Source organism: Eulemur rufifrons, chromosome 15, assembly GCF_041146395.1.
Source record: "Eulemur rufifrons isolate Redbay chromosome 15, OSU_ERuf_1, whole genome shotgun sequence".
Lineage (NCBI taxonomy): Eukaryota > Metazoa > Chordata > Mammalia > Primates > Lemuridae > Eulemur > Eulemur rufifrons.
The window spans coordinates 4,858,478-4,883,498 of NC_090997.1; the positions used below are offsets into that span (position 1 = coordinate 4,858,478).

The 25,021-nt window shown below is 37.9% G+C and overlaps 1 protein-coding gene across 2 annotated transcripts in view; it reads right to left on the reverse strand.

Annotated features, from left to right (window-relative positions):
• The window catches only part of ILRUN (inflammation and lipid regulator with UBA-like and NBR1-like domains), a 93,375-nt gene that overhangs the window by 36,840 nt on the left and 31,514 nt on the right, over positions 1 to 25,021 (reverse strand). The window contains exons 2-3 of one of the 2 annotated variants that reach the window (XM_069487585.1): positions 22,063 to 22,217; positions 16,134 to 16,331 (exon numbers count right to left, since the gene is read on the reverse strand). In XM_069487585.1, coding sequence (XP_069343686.1) covers positions 16,134 to 16,331; positions 22,063 to 22,217 — 353 coding nt within the window. The remainder of the gene's footprint in view (positions 1 to 16,133; positions 16,332 to 22,062; positions 22,218 to 25,021) is intronic. The other variant, XM_069487586.1, reaches the window with a different exon arrangement.

Consider the following 25,021-nt stretch of genomic DNA (forward strand, 5'->3'; position numbering starts at 1 on the left):
TATGCTTATTTGCTATCTCTGTATCTTCTTTGGTGAAATGTCTGTTCAAGTCTTTGGCCTGTTTCTTAAATGGGTTATTCGTTTTCTTATTGTTGAGTTTTAAGAGGTTTTTATTTACTTTGCAGAACAATATTTTATCAGATGTGTCCTTCACAAATATTTTCTCCCAGTCTGTGGCTTATCTTCTCACTCTCGTAACAGTGTCTTTCACAGAGCAGAAATTTGTGAAGGGTGTAAGGTCTATGTCTAGATTCATTTTTTTGCATGTGGATGTCAAGTTGTTCCAGCACCATCTGCTGAGAAGATTATCTCTTCTCCAGTGTATTTCCTTTGCTCTTTTATCAGAGATCAGTTGACTGTGTTTCTGTAGCCCGTTACTGGGCCATTTTGTTCCACTGATCTATTTGTCTATTCTTTTTGCCAATACTATACTGTCTTCGTTACTGCAGCTTTATAATAAGCCTTGAAGTCAAGTGGTGTCAGTTATCTGACTTGATTTCTTCTTTTTCATTATTATGTTTGCTATTCTGGGTCTTTCGCCTTTCCAAATAAATTTATTTCACTTAACATAATATCCTCAAGGTTCATCCACGTTGCAGTTTATTGCAAAATTTCCTTCCTTTTTAAAGACTGAATAATATTCCATCTGTATGTAGATAGCATATTTTGCTTACCCAATCATCCATCAATGGACACTCAGAATGCTTCTGTGTTTTAGCTATTGTGGAATAATGCTATGAACATGAGTGTACAAGTATCTTCAGACCTTGCTTTCAATTATTTTTACTCCCTTTTTAATTGGTGTTAGCATAGTATATCTTTCTCCATACCTTTACTTCTAACCTGTATGTGTCCTTATAATTTAAAGTGGGTTTCCTGTAGACAGCATTAAAAAAAAAAGTTTTAATTTTACTTTCTGCCTTCACTTATTCATTCTCCAATGTTCTTCCTTTTGTAAAATTTTTCCTTTGAGACAGGTCTTGCTCTGTTGCCTGGGCTTGAGTGCAGCGTTGGCATCATAGCTCACTGCCACCTCAAACTCCTGGGGCCTTCCAAAGTGCTAGGATCACAGTCATGAGCCACTTTACCCAGCCTATAAAATTTCTTTTAACAATATTTGCAAGACAGGTCTACTGGCAACAGATTCCCTTGGTTTTTGTTTATCTCAGAAAGTCTATATTTGTCCATTTTTAAAGGATGATTTCACAAGATATAGAATTCTAGGTTGGTGGTTTTTTCTTTCAACATTTTAAATATTTCACTCCACTCTCTTCTCGATTGCATGGTTTTTGAGGAGAAGTCAGGTATAGTTCTTATTTTTGCTCCTCTATAGGTAAGATATTTTCCACCTCTGACTTCTTTCAAGACCTCTTTCTTTCTTTCTCTTCTTTCCTTCCTTCCTTTCTTTCTTTCCGAAGTTTAAATATGATATGCTCAGTGTAGGTTTTTGGGCATTATCCTCCTTGGTGTTCTCTGAGCTTCCTGAATCTGTGATTTGGTGTCTGACGTTAATTTGGAGAAATTCTCAGCCATTATTCCTTCAAATATTCTTTCTGTTCCTTTCTGTCTTTATTCTCCTTCTGTTATTTCCATTATGTGTATGTTTTACCTGCTGTAGTTGTCCCACAGTTCTTCAATACAGTAGTCCCCCCTTATCCGTGGAAAATACATTCTAAGACCTCCAGCGATGTCTGAAAGCATGGATAGTACCGAACCCTATATATACTATGTTTTTTTCCTACACATACATACCTATGATAAAGTTTAACTTAGAAATTAGACACAGTAAGAGTTTAACAACAGTAACTAATAATAAAATAAAATAACTATAACAATATGTCAACATCATGACTCTTGCGTTTAGGGCCATTAAGTAAAATAAGGGTTACTCGAACACAAGCACTATAATACCCCAACAGTTGATCTGATAACCAAGATAACCAAGTGACTGTTGAGCAGGTAGTGCATATAGTGTGAATATGCTGGAAAAAAGGATGACTCACATCCCAGGCAGGATGGAGTGGGATGGTATGAGATGTCATCACACTACTCAAAATGGCATGTAATTTAAAACTTTTGAATTATTTCTGGAATTTTCTATTTAATATTTTTGGACCATGGTTGACCACAGGTAATTGAAACTGTAAGAACGCAAAACTACAGATAAGGGGGGACTACTGTATTCTATATTTTTTCTAGAGAGTCTCATTATGTTGCCAGGTTGAACTAGAACTCCCAGGCTAAAGTGATCCTCTTGCTATGACTACAGGGCCATTGCACCCAGCTTGTTCCATTTTTTTGTTTTCGTTTTTGAGACAGAGTCTCACTCTGTCACCCGGGCTAGAGTGCAGTGGCGTCATCACAGCTCACTGCAACCTCAAACTCCTGGACTCAAGCAACCCTCCTGCCTCAGCCTTCCGAGTAGCTGGGACTATAGGCATGCGCCACCACACCTGGATCATTTTTCTTTTCTTTGTGAGACAGGATCTCGCTCTTGCTCAGGCTGGTCTCGAATTCCTGAGCTCAAGCGATCCTCCTGCCTCAGCCTCCCAGAGTGCTAGGATTACAGATATGAGCCACCACACCTAGCCTTTATCTGCTTTTATTCAGTCTTCTTTCTCTTTGCTTTTCAGTTTGGGAACTTCTACTGACATATCCTCAAATGCAGAGATTCTTTCCTCTGCCAAGTCTAGTCTACTAATGAGCGCATCAAAAGCACTCTTCATTTTTGTTAGTGAGATTCTCTAGCATTTTGTTTTCGTTCTTAAAATTTCCATCTCTCTGCTTACATTAACCATCTAACATCATGTTGTCTACTTTCTCCACTGAAGCTCTTAGCATACTATTTATAAGTTTTTCAAAAATTCCTGGTCTCATAATTCCAATCGTCCTGCCAAAACTGATTATAATGCATTCAATCTCTTCAAACTATGTGTTTTTGCCTTTTAGTATGCCCTGTTGAAAGGTAGACACGAGGTACCAGCTAAAAGGGATTGCAGTAAAGAAGCCATTGATAATGTAGTGGTTATGGTGGGAGGAGAGGGAAAACCTTCTATAGTCCTATGATTACTATAACTAGGTCTCAGTCTTTAAATGAACCTGTGCCCCTGGACTGTGAACTTCACCAGTATTTCTCAGATTTTTTCTCCCTCTTAAATAGGACAGATAGCAAGAAAGGGCTGGAACTGGGTATTTCTCTTCCTCCACAGAGAAGGCTAGAGCTGGCTGCAGTTGGTTTTCCCACCCCGCAGGTCAGTTAGGCTACAGTAGGTACTATTTTCCTTTTTTAATTTTTTTATTTATTGATTGATTAGAGACAAGGTCTCACTCTGTCACCCAGGTTAGAGTGCAGTGGCGCAATCATAGATCCCTGTACTCTCAAATTCCTGAGCTCAGGTGATCCTCCTGCCCCTGCCTCCTGAGTAGCTGGGATTATAGGTGCATGCCACTATGCCTGGCTATTTTTTTTTTTTTTTTTTCATTTTTTGTAGACATGAGGTCTTGCTATGTTGCACAGGTTAGTCTCGAACTCCTGGCCGCAAGTGATCCTCCAGCTTTGGCCTCCCAAAGTGCCAGTATTACAGGCATGAGCTACCACACCCAGCCCATTATTTGTCTTATTTTATAGGGGAACAAACTGAGTCACTGAAAGGTAAAATAATTTCCTAAAGATCACACAGTTATTATGTTGTTAAACTAGAAGTCAAACTCAGATAGTATGACTTCAGATTATATGCTGTTTCTCTATTGTCCTTCTTTAATAAAAAGAATGTTTAAGAACATAACTATAAATGAACCAAGTAAGTCATGTCTGTTCGTTTTTAGCTAGCAGTCCACATTCTGTTTTTGAGATGGCTAATACATTTAATTATCTGCTCATTATTTATATAACTTGCTCCATTCAAGCAAAAAGAAGTACCCACCCACAGAGACAGAAAGTACATTAGTGGTTGCCAGGGGCTATAGCATGTGAGGAATAGAGACTGACTGCTTAATGGGTACAGGGTCTCCTTTTAGGGTAATAAAAATACATTGGAACCAAATAGAGATAATGGTCGCACAACATTGTACATGTACTAAATGGCACTAAATTACACACTTTAAAATGGTTTATTTATTATGTGGATTTTACCTTGATTTGTTAAAAAAAGAAAGAATTATCCACAATAGTGTGGTCAATAGTAATCCAGTGGAATGGTATTAAACTACTGAAAACTGTATTTTTAGAAGTATTTAATGACAGACGGAAGGTTGTAAAATATTAGTGGGGGAAAAAACTATACTGTGTTATGTATAGTTTTTTGCTTGTTATATGGATACAAAAAACCATGTGAAAAATCATACATTAATAGTGTTCATATCTGGATGGCAGAGTAAATGCTTTCTTTTTTTCTTCATAGTTTCTGTATTTTCTATAATCAGTTATGTATTTATTTTATTACCAGAGCAAATACATTTTTTAAAGAATTTAATCACAGAGCTGGGTGTGGTAGCACACACCTGTAGTCCTCAGCTACTCAGGAGGCTGAGGTGGGAGGATCACTTAAGTCCAGGAGTTTGAGTCCAGCCTGGGCAACACAGTGAAATCCTGTCTCTAATTAAAATTTAACAAAAGAATGTAATCACAAATAACTAGTAAGTTTAGCAATGTGACTGATCTTAAAGTTCTCAAATAAGAGAACACACAGAAAAAGTGGGAGAATAAATTCAAATATTTCAATAATTACATTAAATGTCAATGGTCTAAACATACCAACTAGAAGACAGAGATTGTAAGAATGTAAAAAAAAGATCCAACTGTATGCTATCTACAAGAAACTCAATTCAGATATAATAATATATGCAGATTGAAAGTAAAAGGATGAAGAAAGATATACCATGTAAACACTAATCAAAAGAAAGCTAGAGTGGCTACATTCATACCTGACAAAGTAGATTTCAGAGCAAAGAAAATTACCAGGGAAAAAGTGGGACATTACAAAATAATAAATGGAGCATTCACCTACAAGACAACAATCATAAATGTTTATGCACCTAAACAACAGAGCATCAAAATAAACGAACTAAGAATTGATAACTGAAAGGAGAAACAGAAATCCACAATTGTAGTTGGACAGACATATCAACACTCCTTTCTCAGTAACAGAACTAGTAGACAAAAAAACCCAACAGAGATATAAAGGAATCGAACAACAGAATCAATCAGCTGGATCTAACTGACAATTATAGAACATTTCACCCAATAATAGCAACATACACATGCTTTTGAAGTATACATGGAATATTCACCAAGATAGACAGTATCTCCTGGGTCATAAACATCTCAACAAATTTAAAAGAAACGAAATCATACAAAGTATGTTCTCAACCAAATGGAATTAAACTAGAAACTAATAAACAAGATAACAGAAAAATTTCCAAATGTTTGGAAACTAAACAACACATTTCTATGTTATTCATGAGTCAAACAGGAAATTTCAAGAGAAACTAGAAAATATTTTGAGCTGAATGAAAATGAAAATACAATATTTCAAAAGTTGTGAGATGCAGCTAAAAGCAAGGCTTAGAGGGAAATTTATAATACTAAACATCTATACTGCAAATGAAGAAAGGTCTCAAATCAATGAACTCAGCTTTCACCTTAAGAAACTAGAAAATGAACAAAATAAACTCAAATCAAGCAGAATGAAGGAAATAATAAAAGATCAGAAATCCACAAAATTAAAAACAGAATAGAGAAAAATCAATGACACCAAAAGCTGGTTCTTTAAAAAGACCAATAAAACTGAGAAATTTATTAAGAAAAGAAAGAAAAAGAAGAGACACGAAACATCAAGAATGAAAGAGGGAATTATCACCAAACACAGAAGATACATTAAAAGGATAATAAGAGAATACTACAAACAAGTCCATGTACATAAATTCAACAACTTAGATGAAAAGGACCAATTCCCAGAAACGACCCAAAGTTACTCAAGATGAAATAGATTACCTGAATAGACCTATAACTATAAAAACTAACTGAATTAGTAATTGAAAACCTGAAAACCTCCAGGCCCAGATGGTTTCACTGGCAAATTTGTTAAGAGTAGTATCAATTCTAAAATTTTTTTTTTTTTTTTTTTTTGAGACAGAGTCTCACTCTGTTACCCAGGCTAGAGTGAGTGCCGTGGCGTCAGCCTAGCTCACAGCAACCTCAGACTCCTGAGCTCAAGCGATCCTCCTGTCTCAGCCTCCCACGTAGCTGGGACTACAGGCATGCACCACCATGCCCGGCTAATTTTTTTTCTATATATATTTTTAGCTGTCCATATAATTTCTTTCTATTTTTAGTAGAGACGGGGTCTCTCTCTTGCTCAGGCTGGTCTCGAACTCCTGAGCTCAAACGATCCGCCCACCTCGGCCTCCCAGAGTGCTAGGATTACAGGCGTGGGCCACCGCGCCTGGCCTTAAAATTTTTTAAAGAAAAAAAAACTGGAGCCGGGCGCGGTGGCTCATGCCTGTAATCCTAGCACTCTGGGAAGCCGAGGCGGAAGGATTGCTTAAGCCCAGGAATCTGAGGTTGCTGTGAGCTAAGCTGACGCCACAGCACTCTAGCCCAGGCAACAGAGCGAGACTCTGTCTCAAAAAAAATAAATAATAAAATAAATAAATAAATAAAATTGGTACAACATATTAGTTGGCATTCATAGAGCTGCAGTATCCAACAGAGCAGACCATTAGCCACATGTGGCTATTGGAATGTGGCTAGTAGCTAGAGCCATGTGTTCAAATGATAATATTTAGCTATATTGAGTTAAATAAAATGTAAAATTAAACATTTTTTAAAATCCTCAAATAAATCTTAGGTCAGAAATAAGATCTGCTTTATCATTTCTGATTTCTAAATTTAAAAGAGAAACTATAAAAATAAGCAAAAATGTCAGCTGAGCATGGTGTGGTAGCACATGCCTGTAGTCCCAGCTACTCAAGAGACTGAGGCAAGAGGATCCCTTGAGCCCAGCAGTTTGAGGCTGCAGTGAGCTATATGATTGCAACACTGCACTCTAGCCTGGACAACAGAGCAAGACCCTGTCTCTTTAAAAAAAAAAAAAAAAAAAAGGAAAAATGACTGTGAAGTGTGAAGTGGCTATTCAGCCAAAAGCCCACTCTAGAATTCAATTGCTTTCAAAAACATGTCAAAACAAAGTACAAGCAAAACTCTTAGAAATCATAAAAGGAAACTGAAGGACACTGATCACTACAAAGCAAAATCCAGAGGCTAGCAGGCTCACAGCATTTCTTTCTGGGGCTGAATGTCCAATGCTGACATTCCTTTGGTAAAGAAAGGAAAGCATAAGTTCTTTAAAGATAAAAGGAAAAAAGAGAAGAAAGATTTTGTGGGGTTTTTTCCCCCCAAAAATAAAGATTACAGAATGAACTAATTTCTAACTGAAAAATCTTTGCCATTCCAAGAGACAACCATTAAAGCATTATGTGGCTGGTATCAAACCATCATAACAGGCCAGGCGCGGTGGCTCACGCCTGTAATCCTAGCACTCTGGGAGGCCGAGGCGGGTGGATTGCTCAAGGTCAGGAGTTCGAGACCAGCCTGAGCGAGACCCCGTCTCTACTAAAAATAGAAAGACATTATATGGACAACTAAAAATCTATATAGAAAAAATTAGCCGGGCATGGTGGCGCATGCCTGTAGTCCCAGCTACTCGGGAGGCTGAGACAGGAGGATCGCTTAAGCCGAGGAGTCTGAGGTTGCTGTGAGCTAAGCAGACGCCACGGCACTCACTCTAGCCTGGGCAACAAAGTGAGACTCTGTCTCAACAAAAAAAAAAAAACAAAAAAAAAAACGCCATCATAACAGAACAGAATGCAATTTGCTTTTCAGTAAGAGATTACCCTCTTCAAAGATCCCCACCTTTTAACTACAAGGCTAATGGGAGGTTTTTAAAAATAAAGTTAGGGCTACATTCTGAGTAGTAATTAAGGAATGTAAACTGCATCAAAGACTAAAATATTACATAAAGTTTAAAAGCCCTACACATTGTTTTAGACACCAATCATCATTCTGTTAAAAAATAACCACACATTAGTTTTACAGTACATATCGATTATTTGAATGGAAGGTAATTATGCTGGCTTTCTTATTTATAAGAGATATGCTCTAGTCTGATCCAGGGGCAAGTATATACAAAAGCACTTACTAAAAACTCCCAACATATAATAATTCAGCAAAACCTTAAGAATTTCTCATCATATGCAAACATTTTTTATGAAGGGAAAATGTACATATCTCAATTTTATAAATCGTCTTACTTTTTTTCTTGTTTTTAATATTTCTGAAATCAAGATCAAACATATAATCAATATGTTCATTTAATATAATAGTGGCTCTACCCCTCCCCTGCAAGAAAAGTAATCAGTAAAACAATGATGCATATTCAAATTACTGTCACTTAAGAATCAAGGAAGTAAAGTTCTATTTATAAATGTTTTACTCTGACAGGGCTATATTCCCTAAGTAACAAACACTTTTTAACTAGATCCAGCCTAAGCTATAAGCCTTATTAATGCACATATAAAAAGGTAAGGATTATAGTTTTTTAAAAAAGTAAATTGTGCCTAAGTATTTTTTTTTCTTTTTTTTTTTTTTGAGACAGAGTCTCACTTTGTTGCCCAGGCTAGAGTGAGTGCCGTGGCGTCAGCTTGGCTCACAGCAACCTCAGACTCCTGGGCTCAAGCGATCCTCCTGCCTCAGCCTCCCGAGTAGCTGGGACTACAGGCACGTGCCACCATGCCCGGCTAATTTTTTCTATATATATTTTTAGCTGTCCATATAATTTCTTTCTATTTTTTAGTAGAGATGGGGTCTCGCTCTTGCTCAGGCTGGTCACGAACTCCTGAGCTCAAACGATCCACCCACCTCGGCCTCCCAGAGTGCTAGGATTACAGGCGTGAGCCACCGCGCCCGGCCTGTGCCTAAGTATTTAACCTTTAAAATGGCTGATGGTTTTATAACTATTTATTTTCCTTTTTAACAATAAGTATATTAATATTTTAATAAAGAATATTTGATTTCAAAAATTTTATACACACACAATTTAAAATCAGGCAACACTTTACTCCATAAAACAGAATAAGTGTCCCCTGATTTAAAAAAATTTTAAAGAAACTATCACTATTCCACTACTCCTTTATTCCAGACAAAAGATGTTTCTGTCAATAAAAGGGGTCTGGCTACCATAAGAAAGGTGTTGTTTTCAAATTATATTTTTGCCCTCTACCAAATCTTTTGATATATCTGTGTGTGTTTGTAGTCTGTCAAGAAGAAAACTAATTGTAAGGCAAAGAGCATTAGCACTAACAGCACACATTACTACTACTCTCAGCTGAATGACAAATAGTTAAAACCTTTGATGCTTTATTCCTGGACATGCAATATCTTGTTAATTACCACACTTTACAAAAGGATCACTATTTCACCTGATTTTTTATTTGTGATGGCCTGTTGCGGTTCAGGACCCACAAATCTGCACTTAGAGGCCAATCTGGACAGTATAGCCATTTCACATTGCCTTTGACTCACACAGAACTACCTGCACATGACCACCAAACGATCACCATCATCTGGTACAACCAATGGCAGGCTTCCTTCTTTGAAGCTGAAATAGCCTATCACCTCAGAACATAAAAACATTTTAGGATTTCAGATCTCATTTACATTTTGAAATGTCCCTTCTAAAACATTTCCCACAATCAGCTTAGGCTAGCATTTCTCTTATCAAAAATGAAATCTTATTTTCAAGGGCTACTCACATTTCTTTTCTTTTTTTCCTTTTGAGACAGGGCCTTACTGTTGCCCAGGCTAGAGTTCAGAGACATCACCATAGCTCACTGCAACCTCAAACTCCTGGGCTCAAGCGATCCTCCTGCCTCAGCCTCCCAAGAATCTGGGACTACAAGCTCACTCTACCAATACTGGCTAATTTTTAATTTTATTTATTATTTTTCATAGAGACAGTGGTCTTGCTATTGCCCAGGCTGGTTTCTAACTCCTGGGCTCAAGCGATTCTCCTGCCTTGGCCTCCCAAAGTGCTAGTATTTTAGGTGCACCTTGTCCATATTTCTGATATTAGAACTCTAGAGGTCAGAACTGAAACAGTGAGCATCTTATGGAGTATCTTCTAGAAGTAAATGAAATGGTCTTTTTGAGTTCAACATAAAAGAACAATGTTCTAAAGGTGGGGTTAATAGGCAAAAGGACAAGCGAACTGGGAGAAATGGCAAGCACAACAGCATCTAAGTATAAGACACTGTGGATTCTAGCATGAGGAAGTCTTTACAAAACCATAGCTTCTTTTATAATATGATCAGTCAAAACACAGGAGAGAAATAAGCAGGGAAAGTCCCACATTAGCTGGTTAGGGAGGACATGCTATAAAATGGAGAAACTGGAAGAACTTCCAAAAGTTTTAGGAAATAATTAATATGGCTCACATAGAGCACCCTAACACAGAGTTTCCTAACATGTGGAACATATTGTGGTTTGGGAGCTTGGTAAGGAGAGGTTCGTTTCTAAACTCTGAGAAACTAAATGAATAATGTATAAGTATTTAATCAACATGTGAAATGTCCCTAGGGACCCATGTGAAGTATTTAATAAGAACCACTTCAAGTGAGGAATTCCCCATCAGCACAAGATAACCAAATTATCGCTTGACCTTAGCTTACTTTACAGCTAGGATCCTGTGATTTAGAGGAAACCATTATGGTGCAGAAGTAAATCTCTCCTGTGGAATTCTGGAAGAAGGCACTCTGCTAGAAGAGAGGAGGCATGTTACTGTTGGTGCCCAGGCTAAAACAAGGACAACCACTCACGCTGCTTACTCCCTGCTCAGGGTTCAAGGTCCTATAGAACTGTTTATCTCCCAACAGGCAGGAACTCATTGGGGAACACTGATACCCAACTATCTAAGAGTAGCCCTGCCAATCTCACCCTAATGCCCACTCACTCTAGAAGTGGGGAAAGGGCTTAGGGACCATATACCACACACTCACTAAACCCTAACGAGTATCAACACCCTAGAGCCAAAGTTTCCTTCTGAACCCCATTTGGTAGTAAGGCCCCAATTAATCACAAAGATCATAAAATTAATTTTGTTAATTTACAACTATTGTGTATACCTAATTTATAACTTTTACTATAATAGATCTTAGGCAAATCACTAATTCTCTCTGGTCTTCAGTTTCCTCATCCACAAAATATAGCTAATATTTCCTTCATAAGGTAATTTATATGCAAAAAGCCCAATGCAATACCTGATACACAGTACTAGAATTTGCTAGTTAAGTACTAAAATTTGCTAGTACTTCCTACTATTTGCTTATAGTTGCTACTTAGAGAAAAGCTAAGAAGCAAATTTTATCTAAGAAGCTAATTCCTTTGGTGGGATAGTAAAGTCAGTAAAATGATGATTAAATGCTGGGGTTTAAAAATAAATCTGCCAAGAATCAGATACTTAAGAGTCCTCAACCAAGAGTTAAAACAATTTTTTTTTTTTTTTTGGAGACAGAGTCTCAGTCTGTTGCCTGGGCTAGAGTACCGTGGCATCAGCCCAGCTCACAGCAACCTCAAACTCCTGGGCTCAAGAAATCCTCCTGCCTCAGCCTCCCGAGTAGCTGGGACTACAGGCATGCACCAGCATGCCTGGCTAATTTTTTTTTTCTATGTATTTTTAGCTGTCCAGATCATTTCTTTCTATTTTTAGTAGAGACAGGGTCTCGCTCTTTCTCAGGCTGGTCTGAAACTCCTGACCTCGAGTAATCCACTCGCCTTGGCCTTCCAGAATGCTGGGATTACAGGCATGAGCCACCGCGCGCCTGGCCCAAGAGTTAAAAATTTATGTGGTGGTGGACAGTGTTTGTTGCCTGTATAAATTGGTGAAGCTACAGGTATTTAGTAGGAGGGGCCAGGGGTCTTGTAATATGCCCCACATAATGAACTATCCACACAACATGCCAACAGCCAGCACGCCCACTGGGAAGCTTGGAGAGAGTGCAACCAATCTAAAATGGGGAGGGAGGGTACCCACTTTGTAAAATATTAAATATAGCAAAAATTCCTTTTGAGGAAGAGAAATGGACTGAAACAACATAAGAGTTATTATAAAAACAAAGAGTGCCAGCCTGAGCAAGAGCAAGACCCTGTCTCTACAAAAAATAGAAAAATTAGCAAGGAATAGTGGTATGCGCCTATAGTCCCAGCTACTCGGGAGGCTGAGGCAGGAGAATAGCTTGAGCCCAAGAGTTTGAGGCTGCAGTGAACTATGATGACACCACTGCAATCTAGCCCAGGTGACAGCAAGACCCTGTCATTCATTCATACATACATACATACACACATAGAGTAGATTCTTTCTAGAGAAGACCATCTAAAGATTACAGAAGAGACCACCCTACCGAAAACAAACAAAAAGCAATCTTTGTTGTTAAAACAGAAAGATAAAGTACAGAGAAGATACCTAACTTGTCCAAGTTTGTGCCCAGGCAACCTAGTCCTACTACAGTCCATGCTCTTACTACTGTAGTATACTCAAGGAGCTAGCAAGCTGAGAATGAGCAGAAAAACCTGGGAAGAGCCAGTCATGGTTATTATGGCAGTTTATTTTTTCTCCATGTGCTCACACTTGTAGTTTTATACATTTATATACATATATATTTATTCTGTTAGTCATCTGACATTTCTGATACTAGGATATATTTTGCAATCAATAGTAATTTAGATTCAACGAAATACAGTAGTTTGTAAAATGCAATTAAACTCTTTACTTGAGCAGATAATAGTTTGCAAACTATATTCCACAGAACTCTGGAGGTCATCTCAAAGAAGGGTAGGGAAACATAGGCCAAGGAGGCCCCTAATTCAACAAAGCAAGTTTCATTTTTATCCTGTCCCTTTTTAGGAGGGGGCATTCATATACACTTAATCAAGGAAAAGATTCCATGGCTTAAGAAAAATGCTTGATCACTACAAAATCAGATGAATTATTAACATCCCTTGTAGCTATTAGATTCCACAAAGTCCTGAGAAACAACTTACAGACTATAAGATCAAGAAAAACTTTAAATTCTTTATTGTTCCCAAAACTAGTATACAAGGAATCTTCAAAATGTTTATGGAAACTGTGCGTTATGAAAAAAACTATGCGTGAATTTTGAAATTTTTTTTGAATCAAAACAAACTCGTACTAACTTGTTATAACATGTCAGAACTGGATCCAGTTTGAAGTACTAAGAAGGATAAGACATTAGTTTGAAAAAAGCCTCTATCAGAGCAACATGAATACTGTTGAAATTTTTTTTTTTTTGAGACAGAGTCCTGCTTTGTTGCCCAGGCTAGAGTGAGTGCCGTGGCGTCAGCCTAGCTCACAGCAACCTCAAACTCCTGGGCTTGAGTGATCCTCCTGCCCCAGCCTCCCGAGTAGCTGGGACTACAGACACGCACCACCATGCCCGGCTAATTTTTTCTATATATATTTTTAGTTGTTCATATAATTTTTTTCTATTTTTAGTAGAGACCGGGTCTCGCTCTTGCTCAGGCTGGTCTGAAACTCCTGACCTCGAGTGAGCCACCTGCCTCGGCCTCCCAGAGTGCTGGGATTACAGGCGTGAGCCACCATGCCTGGCCAAATTCTGCTGAAATTGAAGCAAGAACAAACATCATATTTATGGTGAAGCTGGGGGGAAGAATGTTGAAATCACTGATGCTTTATAAAAAGTTTATAGGGGCCAAGCACGGTGGTGCATGCCTCTAATCTCGGCTACTTAGGAGACTGAGGTAAGAGGATCTCTTGAGCCCAGGAGTTCAAGACCAGCCTGGGCAACATAGGGAGACCCTGTCTCCAATTAAAAAAAAACCAAAAACAAAAAACAAAGTTTATAGGGGCAATGCCCCCAAAGAAATCAGCAGTTGACAAATGGATAATTCATTTTTAAGAAGAGACAATATTGAGAATGAAGCCCGCAGCAGACTATGCATATCAATTTTTGAGGAAAAGAATTAATCTTATCTGTGCCCTGATTGAAGAGGACTGACGATTAACAGCAGAAACAATAGCCAACATCATAGACATCGCCACTGGTTCAGCTTATACAACTATGACTGAAAAATTAAAATTGAGGAAACTCTCCACTCAGATCCCAAAACCACTGTGCCTAGATCAGCTACAGACCAGAGCAGAGCTTTCAATGAAAATTTTGAACAAGTGGGATCAAGATCCTGAAGCATTTCTTTGAAGAACTGTAACAGGAGACGGAATATGGCTTTACCAGTATAATCCTGAAGACAAATCACAATCAAATCAATGGCTACCAAGAGGTGGAAGTGGTCCAGTCAAACCAAAGTGCACTGGTCAAGAGAAAAGGTCATGGCAACAATTTTGGGGGGATGCTCAAGGCATTCTGCTTTTTGACTTTCTGGAGGACCAAAGAACAATAACATCTGCTTATTATGAGAGTGTTTTGAGAAAGTTAGCCAAAGCTTTGGCAGAAAAACACACAGGAAAACTTCACCAGAGAATTCAATATAATAACATGCATGTGTATAATATTCATGAAAAAGGAGGGATGAATTCCTTAGGCTAGTGGGGAGAGTATGCAAGGAGGTAGGAGGGAGGGAGGAAAGGTGACTTAATCAGGGCCTTGAGGATAAGTAGGAGCTTACTGGAAGAAAAAGATATTTCAAGCAATGGGAAGAACATAAGCAAGGGCATGGTGAAGTGAAAGCATGCGGCATCTTCAGGGACTGAGCGTGGGTAAGTTAGGAGGTGATGAAGATGAAAATGAAAATAAAGCCAGACCAGGTCATGAGCTTGAAGTCCCATGCCAAGGAGTTTGGCTTCATTACAGCAGGCACAACACTTTTAGGCAAAGAAGAATGTCACATAAGCACTATGAGACACTTTTTCTAATATTAAAATTTTTTGAGACTAAAAATTTTTAAAGTTTCCATTGGCTCCAAAAAACATATATGATTACATTAATTCCAGGGCCCCTTGCGATAACTCCAAGGGTCCCACTGGCTTACAGTGATTAGGGCCACTGTGATTAAGGAAGACAGAGAGAACAAATGATGACTCCAAGATTTCTGGCCAGATCATCTCAGTGGAGTGCCAATGAGAAGGATGTAAGTTTTGTCTGGGAGATGTTAAAATCCAGAAACCTATAGGACATCTAGATGTTCTGCCCGTAAGGGGTTAAAACTTGGGTTTGAGGCTCTGAAAAGAGGACACAGCCATAGATATGAATTTGAGCAACACCACGTACGGTGTACTGGTAACAAGTAAAGCCACATGAGTGGATGAAGTCACTGAGCATGAATGGGGCCCAGCTCAGAATCTTGGAATCCCAGGGCAAAGACAAAACTAGACAGAGACAGAAAGAACATTCAGAGAGAAGGAGAAACAGGAGAGGTGTCATATGAGGCTAAAAAGTACACATTTCAAAAGACTTGTAGTATGGTGCCAGATGATAATTAGAAGGTTGGCTAGTTTGAAGACTGTAAAGAAGGTATTGGATTTAAAAATTGGGTAATCAATGATAAACTTTCATTGGCGAGAAGAGTGGGTAAAGGATAGATTAGATTGAAGAGTGAACGGAAGATATGGAAGAAGAGACAATGGGTACAGACCACTGTTCAATAAGTTTGTCAATAAAGAGAAGGAGTGAGATGTGTTGTTAGTTTGACAAGCAGTCAGGATGGAAGGAGTATGCACATTTTGTGCATTATCTGTTTTATATGACTTGTGTCTAGCAACTTTGAGAACAAGGACCGCCTTCAGTATTCTTACAGCACATACCAGATTATACAATAAAAACAAGAGCACTACTAAATTATACTTTAGAATGCAAAATATAATATCTCATACAGGTCACTAAATTTTACTTAAATTCCTAGGATAAAAGGAAGAGCACTAGACTGAACCAATTAGTCATTAAATTGAAATCATTTACTGCATGGGGTGTTTAAAAGAGGCCATGCCCTGTTATGCAATTCAACAGGCTCTGTGAGCAACACTGTGGAGATGTTCTATGATGTTACCTTAATTCCTTCACCCTGGGCTGCACAAGTACATACTCACCTCCATAGTAGAGTCCTGTAGCAGTGCACATCCGCCACTGTCCCTGATACATTCCTGCTCTGCTGGGGCTGCACATCTGGACGCTGACATCTGCAATCTCTTGGGGCTCTAGCGATCTCACCATCACCATGTTCACATGTCCAAATTGGTCTCCCCCGACATATTTAAGACAAACCCCTGGAGGCCAGGCCTCTGCCCCTGAGTTCAAGCAAAAGAAAAAAATGTTAGGCAATCAGTGGTCCTATGCCAGGTGCAGTTTATTATGAAACTGTAGAAAAGCGGCCTCTTTGTCTCACATACAGACGTAAACCTACCCACATATCCCTGAGTGATATGTCTCACAGAACTGATAAGAAGGAATTATCAGAATCAACATCTTCTGACCAATAGTCTAACCCTATGAGAATGCACATATGGCAAAAGCAAGGCAGTTTCTCAAGACAACACATATTTTAGATGATCCCCAGGGAAGGCCACACATCACACTGAATCTGTAGAACTTAAAAATGATATCCGTGAAGAGCCATGGAGATGAAGCATTGGCCTACATCTTTGGGAGACTGTTTCCTCTACCAAAAAGTCACATATATCCATTTCACTTGATTTTTAAGCTGTTGTTCAAAGTAAAAATATATCTGATTATTGCCAGATTTTCCATAGAGACAAGAAGATGAAACATACAAGGAGTAATTTGTATGGTATCATGCTCATTTTAAAATTGCTTTTTGTCTGATATATGACTTTTTTCCTGTGGTAACTGTAAAATACTCAAGAGCTCAAGAGACTCTGTGCAAATACAAAACAGAGGAGTAAAGTGAAAGTTTAGATCTCACGTTTAAACACTAGCGGTGAAAATATGAACAAGGGGATGGTTTCCCTTGATAACAACATCAATAAACTGTCGTCCCAGGAGCCAGGCACCAGCCAGAGGGGCTCATGGAAAGGATGGGAATGGCAATACAGAGAAATAGTTTTGGTAGAAAAGGAAGTGCCAAAGGTCTTATTGGTACCTATTCCTGTGTACCTATTTTCATGTGAACTAATTCAAAATAAGAAGCCTGGGTGTTGACTAGTTCTGATTACTCAAGCTGTATAGGTAGCCACACAATGACTAGATGTGATCTTTCCTGTGAAGTGTCTCTAATACACAGCAACTGATATACTCCTTTGTAACTACAGACAGGAACCTGTATATATTCTCTTTTGGAATATATACATTCATTATAAAAATTAATCACTGTGAAAAGCTGGACATAGCAGGACTCTCAGAATAGAGGATGGTTGTAATTTACCTCCCACTAGTACTCTAGGATGCCTCAGCTCCTTCTCTCAAAGTGCCAGGCTGGTGCTGACATATCTGATGGCTCACTACTGGAAAGGAACCAGGGAGAGAACAGCAGCCATAGTACTACTGTGGAAATCTCAGTTCCATTATGAACGATGCTCTCTGTGGCCCTTGAGTCTTAAAGGAGAGAAGCTGAAACAGTAGTTACCATGTTTTGGCATATCCTCTTTTTTAAAAAAAACCCCACCAAAGTGCCCTCTTAAGTTAACCCTATAAACGGTAACCACTGCTGGTAGAGAGGCTATGGATGACATACTGGCAATACATGCAAATTCTCTTTATCTTTCTGGGGCCTGGTGCCTGGCAAAAAGCATATTTGTCTTAGGTCAAGAAAAACAGTAGCTGGCATGAAGCACCCTAGAAAATGTCAGTCTCTTTAAAGACCACTGTCCAAGAGAAAAATTAAACTATTGTTATAGGGCTGAATTCACAATTATTCTTTAAGAAATACATACACATATGGGTAACAAGATAGTGTCAGTTTATGTGAAAATCTGAAAGTTTCTGTTTTTGAACTTATAAAAAAATAAGGTAAACCAAGACTGGACATGACCGTCCTGGGAAGACAACCACAAGCAGCTGAGACAGTTGGGACTCTTAGCTATGCAAAAGGGGAACACCGCTATAGTCCAGAGAAATTTAGTTGGTAAAACATCAAATGGGTAACATTAAATGATTTGGCTAGGGTCCTGCTCTTCTTGGTACTGCAGATACCTATTATGGCTCAATATGGTATTTGGAGAACCTCTTGAAGAAAAAAGTGGATGAGTTATCCACCATCAACTCTAACGTATTAATCTGCTTTAACAGGTGAAGAACCTATCATCTGCCTTCTGAGGGTTATCAATTACATATATATATAGTTCTTACAATCACAACTGTAGGTCAGAGTTATGTCAGGGAACTCTGAAAAGATCAAAGATACTGATGCTCGATAAAGAAAGAAGGGAAATACCAGTGAGCTGTTTGGACCACTTGACTAAACATACCTAAAATCTGGATTCAAGAAGTACAGTACAACAGGCTTCAAATTAAGTCTCAGTTACAAATTGGCTTAATGGAGGATAGATCTACCCAGAAGAAGAGAAAGACTAATCTGTGTTTTATGACTTTCTAAGTTAAGTATCACAATCAGGTGTATGACTAAGGCTGTGATTCTTCCGTTATCATGGAATATCACTTTATTTTAAAAACAAACAAAAAAAACCCCTGTTAAGTGGTAATTCTGAGATAGCAAAGAACATCACAAAAATCAAAAGTCCGCAGTCACAGAAAGCCTGGGATATACTAGGTATATGTGACTACAGAAACAGTTTGGACAGTAAGGAATATTCAAAAAGCAATGCAGAAGACAAACCTCAATGAAGATCTCCATTTGAACCCCTATGAGTGTGGAGACTACATTTCAAATTAAGCTCCACGAAAGCACAGAGCTTCATCAATCTTGTCACCATTTCTCTCCTGTACCTAATAAAGTGACTGGAATATAATAAAATGTGTTGAATGAATGAAGCGGAATTATCTTCTCTATAATGATACTGAAGAGAAATGTAGAAAGTTAACATTTTAATGAGCTAAAAGAAAAAGGGTGGAAATAATTGTTCTTCCTCATGTTATGTACCCAACACTTTATATTCACTTCTATGTAGGTCAAAAAGTAAAAATTACTCTGGATCAGTAAGCCCAAGCCAATCTCTCATACGACAATCATAACTATTTAACCAAAATCAGAGAAACACCAGGGTTATAATAACATGCTCAGCTCAACAACTGCCACAGCTGGACAACAGAGCATGGTGTTCTAACAACTAAGAAGTTATAAGTGTTGGTCAAGAGAATTCTGTCTACTCACATCTTTGGAAGGATGGTTTCAAATTTTTACTTTAACCTCCAAGGATTACTGTTCAGGTTTCCAAAGCTTCCAATACTTTTATACTGACAAAAGTTTAAATCCTAGAATTTTGCCCCTATGCTATTAAATGACTCAGCTCTGTGTTTCTGTCTGAATCTAAGGATTTAAAAAATATTAGGAGTTTCATTTTAAACAGTGTGTGACATTTACCTACTTTGGGGAAGCTGTTGGGACAGCTATCTGCAGTTCCCATCAGTCTCATCTGTTGTATATCTGAATGCCTGGCACACTTAAAACATGACATTAGAAAGTGCCATGAATCAGTTCTCCATGGCTGTAGAAAATAAAAAAAAAGAAAAAAACAGAAAGTGCCATGAAAATTATTATTTATGTAACTATTTCACTGGTACTTGTCTCTTAGGAAAGGGTTATGAATGAGAGTAAGAAAGCCGGATGGGAAACAGCTGAGGCCTGCTCTCCTGTGTTACTACTCTATTTCCAGAAAGGATTCAAGCCAGATTAGGATGACACCAAAGAACCTGAACACATGCATGTTATCCCTCTCTCTCTAACAACATGCCTATTACTCAGTTATGGTGGCCAGTTTCTCCTTAACCAAAAGGAAAACATTCAATTTATAGATATAAAACTACTTTACAACTCGTTGAACAATTTCCAGAAGAATAGAAAACCTATTAGTGCAAAGCACCTTGAAAGATAAAATCTCTAGCAACTGCTGCCCAACTTTTCATGAGATGTTCAGGTGCCAGTATGCCCTTTTATAGGAAGAAAGGCTGCAGACTCAGAGGCTGTTTTAAACTTCAGTTACAAAGCAAAAGCAGGAGGAAAAAGTGGTCAGACCCACCAAGAGAGACTGTTCTAAGTCAAGGTGAAAGGTAGGCCTCTTATGGGTTCTGATTCAACATGCTAACCATTATATATCTACCTCCCCCAAGCCCCATTTACCCAAGGAACTGTCTAAAGTGAGTTGATTTATCAAGAGGCTTTCTGAAATATAAAATGGTTATTCTGCAACAAGATGGTATTTAAAACATTTCAACAGTACGCTAACAACTCTGAGTATTTAAAAACACTAAGGAACTCACGGAAAACCAGACCATTTTCAGTGTTTTCATAAGTAGTCAAGGTACTGGCTTCACTTTAAAATAAATACATAAAACTTTTGAGTAAGTCATACTTCCCAAACAAACTTCACTCATAAACAAAATTGCACGTGTAGGTTCCAAAAGCATTTTTTGATCAGTAACACAGCAAGTTTTAGTAATTGAGAGAAGAAACATGATAAATAGAAGCTGAACTGGAGATTGTTTTGGTATTTTTAAAAGCAGGCAAAATTAAGAAAAGTGAGAAAGAAATTAGTCAAAGTAAAGAAAATCAGACTTTGAACAAGAATTTCAAGAAAAATAGAAAATATAGCTATCTTCCTTTGTTACCATGTGCCTCCCAAACTAACAATGCACCACTGCTACAACCAAAAAAGAAAGGGAGCTAATGAAAATTTTACAAAGCCACAGGTGTCCTGAGTCACCTACAACACTGGGTCAGTCCAGATTATGTGACACACTGAACTTTCCTCCAAGGGAGAGTTACTTCTAAATAAATGCCAGAAAAACTAAGAATAACAATTAGATTTGGTACATTAATTCTTTTATAAAAGGCTGGTATAGCCAGTCTTTCCCCACCATAAAGTATTGAATAAAAAGTAAACCAAGTCAATAAAAAGTCATTTTTACAGGTTTGAGTCCTCCAGAGTTTTATGTCATCTCACATCAAACTACCTTGCTAGACAGGGTACCTCCATACCCACATATTTTTAGCTAAATACTTTTTGACCCAATTTTCCATCTCTCAGAATTTCTCTGGACGTCCTCATTAACAAGGAAGTTAAAACACACTCAGTCAACATAAACTGTCATTCGATGGGACAAGAGATACTAAACCTACTCAAATAAAAAAAAAAAAGAGTCATCAGAAAAGAATTTAGTAAATAAAAGGTAATAATCAACAATTCTCAGACACATATTCAGATACTATTTTCAAAGAACTATGATTAACTTATTTCTAATTTGTCTTAAAAGAAACAGCAGTACCTCAAAACAATGTTTTTTGGTATTTTTTAAGCTAACAATTTCTTTCCCCTTCTAAGCAAATTCCCACACTTTTTACCCTATTTTTCAAAGTGGTATTAATTAATGTGTCAGATATCCTAATGAAATTTCATAGAGGATTCTCTCATCCTTGTGGTTACAAAGAAATGAGCTTTCAAAAGAGCAGATGCTCACAGCTCTTTCCAACTACCCTGTTCTATTCAAGGATATACCTCCCCTGGCCTGCTGGAAATGACTGGAAGATTAATTAGAGCAGAAATAAAATGATGAAGTAAAACTATACAGGTAGAGACAATACCCCACCACATACAAGTCTAGTTCCTAGTACCAAATGAATACTGGAGTGTGTTTAGATGCCACTATGTCATAGGTAGCTTAGAAGCATGAAACCTAAATCCTTCTTCCTATTCTAGAGCAAAGGGTATTTCACTAATGTTTGGTCATCATTCCAATATAAGAAAATTTGATATATCATGTGTAAGAAAAAGCTCAGAGTTACACAATCATATATATGAGCTAAAATATTTCCTTCTTGTTTCTTTTAACTATTAAGAAAAGAAAACCGGACAATAGAGCATTGCCCATTATACATAATACACTTACCAGAATTCTGGATCCGCCATGTTTTTATGAACTGAGTATCAGGAGGTATTGACTCCCCTTCTCCTATGGTGACATCTTCAACAAAGGACATAGAGGGCACACTGATGTTTGGGCTCTCAAAGTCATAATAGGCGCCAATTGCTGCTTGTAGGTTCCTACAAAAAAAGAGAAAAGGCAAAAGACTTCAGTCCTGTCCATAGGATATTATCCTAATTGTCAAACAAAAGGGAAAAGCCTGTATTTTAGGGTTTGTCCCAACCTGAAGCTCTTTAAAGCCATCTGTTCTGGCTGAGGAATAACAGGAAAAACACACTTGTATTATCACTTTCTTTCCAAGGTACCCACAAAGAAAGTAACAAATATTAGTACAATCAGCAACCATATGAGGAAATCTATTACCTACAGAATAGCAAGAATGGGTAAGGAAGTCAATTAAAAGAGAGCTCTTCTGTAACTGTGACTGTGGGATTCAAAGAAACCCCACTGTTTAAAATATTCTAGTTATTTTTTTGAAAAAGTAATATATGCAATGGTTAAAGAAGTTTCACACAAAGAAAAATAGCCATCTTATCTCTTCTTCCCTCAATACACAAACACACATAACTGTTCATACTACTTTCTTAAATTTCCTTCCAGAACTTTCTTATTGCATATACAAGCAAACATGATATATAGATATATTATTTTCCATTTTTACACAATTGGTACCATAATATACATTGGCCTTTGCTTTATTCTCTTAACACTGTATCTTGAAGACATTTCTGTCAGTACATAAATAATATCTACATTGTTTTTTACAGCTGTATCCATTATATAGATGTATCATTATTTATTTAACTTGTCAACTTTGATTCCAATCATTAACTCTTCCCTGAATAAGCTTAAGCACACCTCATTTTGTATACATGCAAGTATATCCATGTAATAAATTCCCATAAGTGAAATTGCTGAGTCAAAGGGTATATATTTGGGGTTTTAATAAATATACCAAACTTTCCTCAATAAAAGTTGTATACTAACGCTCTCACCAAGAATATAAGAGGAATGCCTATTTCCCTACTTCCTCATCATCAATTTCTCCAATATTTTGAATTTCTGCCAGTCTAATAGGTAAAAAAAATAATGTCTCAGTGAGGTCTTAAAATGCTTTTCTTTTAATATAAGGTTGAGTATCTTTTTACATGTTTAAAAGTAATTTATATTACAGTTTCTTTCTTGGAAGCACTATTTTCTAAATATTGTTGTTCTTTTTTACTCTAAACTTCCTTTTGTCAGAATGAACTACCAAGCACATAAACCAGGGTTTCCAATTGAACAGAATCACATGATTGACAGCTTGGTTGATCAGTGCCAGAAACCAAAGACCAAGGGGTTTAAGTAAGCTGTGTTCATTACAGAGATCAAAGAAACTGTTGGTAATTACATTAACTGCTTCTCTTTTGGTCTTACTCAAACCAATGACGTCATCCCCAGTTTCTACAGTAGACAACAACCCAAACTGCATATTTCTAAACATAACCCGACTATAAACCAATGGATCCAGTGGGCTGTTTTTAATTACGCATAAACATAGCACAATACAAGCTCTGACAGTACACAACTGTTCAACAGACAGGCTATTAACAGCAAATACTTTTCTGCTGGGGCCCTGCCTGCTCCTCCAGGTGTTTGCAGCTGCCAGAAAGGAAGGGTATATTTAGAGCAGCTACCTCAGGTCAAGCCTCATGCAATGGTGGCCTGTCATACTAGTAATGACTGGAATTACAACAACACCAACTGCCTTCCTATCGTATGCGTGCTTGATAAAATTTACATGGAGCAGAGCTGGGCCAGGGGCCAAACTGCACCTGTTTGCTTGACTGTTCCACACAAAGGCTTGGACTAAAGTCTTCTTGGCAGTTTCCTATCTAGCTAACAGTGATCCAAAGTGAAGGATATGTGACTAGTTAAACTTGGGGAAGTTCAGCTTCTACCATTCACAAACAGGCTTAGAAATACGTCTGGAATAAGCCTTACACTTAGGGATAAGGCATAAAAAGAGAGAAAAATAAGCCTAATTCGCAACTGGTTCTTTTGAGAATGTTTTGTAAAAGCTGTATGTGCACCTTTTTGTTAAGATAATTTTTCTGCCATAGGTTTCCAGCAAGTAGCCTGCTGAATTGTTTCCTGTTCACTTGGCTGTAAAATATGCTTGGGAAGGAAGAAATTATTTGTGCACTCAGGATAATTGCCAATTCTCGTCCCTAACCTGTGTCATATTTCACCCCTTGGCTCTGCCATCAGGACAGGATTTCAAGACCACTGCAGTAGGAGCATTTAACAAGTGGAAAAGTCAAGCTACCCTACTTAGGCAGATCCATCCCCCTCCTCAAATCTCTTTTCACACATTTCCAAGTTGTCCCATAGTTGAAGCAACAAAACTGCTTATTTGTACCTGTATTATACAGGTAATTCAGCCAGAGAAAGATTAAGAAACATTTTTAAAGCCCAAACTGAAACTGAAAGCAGTGAACTGGAATCCTGGCAGGAAGCTGGAGTGGAGGATGACAAAGCAAATTCATTTCCCAAGTACAAGGCAGAAAGTGGACTTTAGCCCAGTGGTGCTCTAACTAATCAGGTAGGTACACAGCTCCAAATGTGGGTACACAGTGAACTGGAGTTCAGACCATTCAGATTACTGCCCCACTGGGCCGAGTAGGAAGATCAAACAGCTCCAATTCAATGTCAAAAAAGCAGACATGACAGCATATAGTCCTGTTCAAAACAACATACTCAGCTATTATTAGCCAACAAGAAATTCTACACGAAATAGAGCTGGCTGAGGTGATGGGAAAGGGGAAACACTGACCCAGTATTCAGTCCAGTCTGAAAGTTTAAACTTTCAGGTTACTTCAATGTTCTGCTCAAAAAAGTTTTTTTTTGTTTTTTTTTTTTTTGAGACAGAGTCTCACTCTGT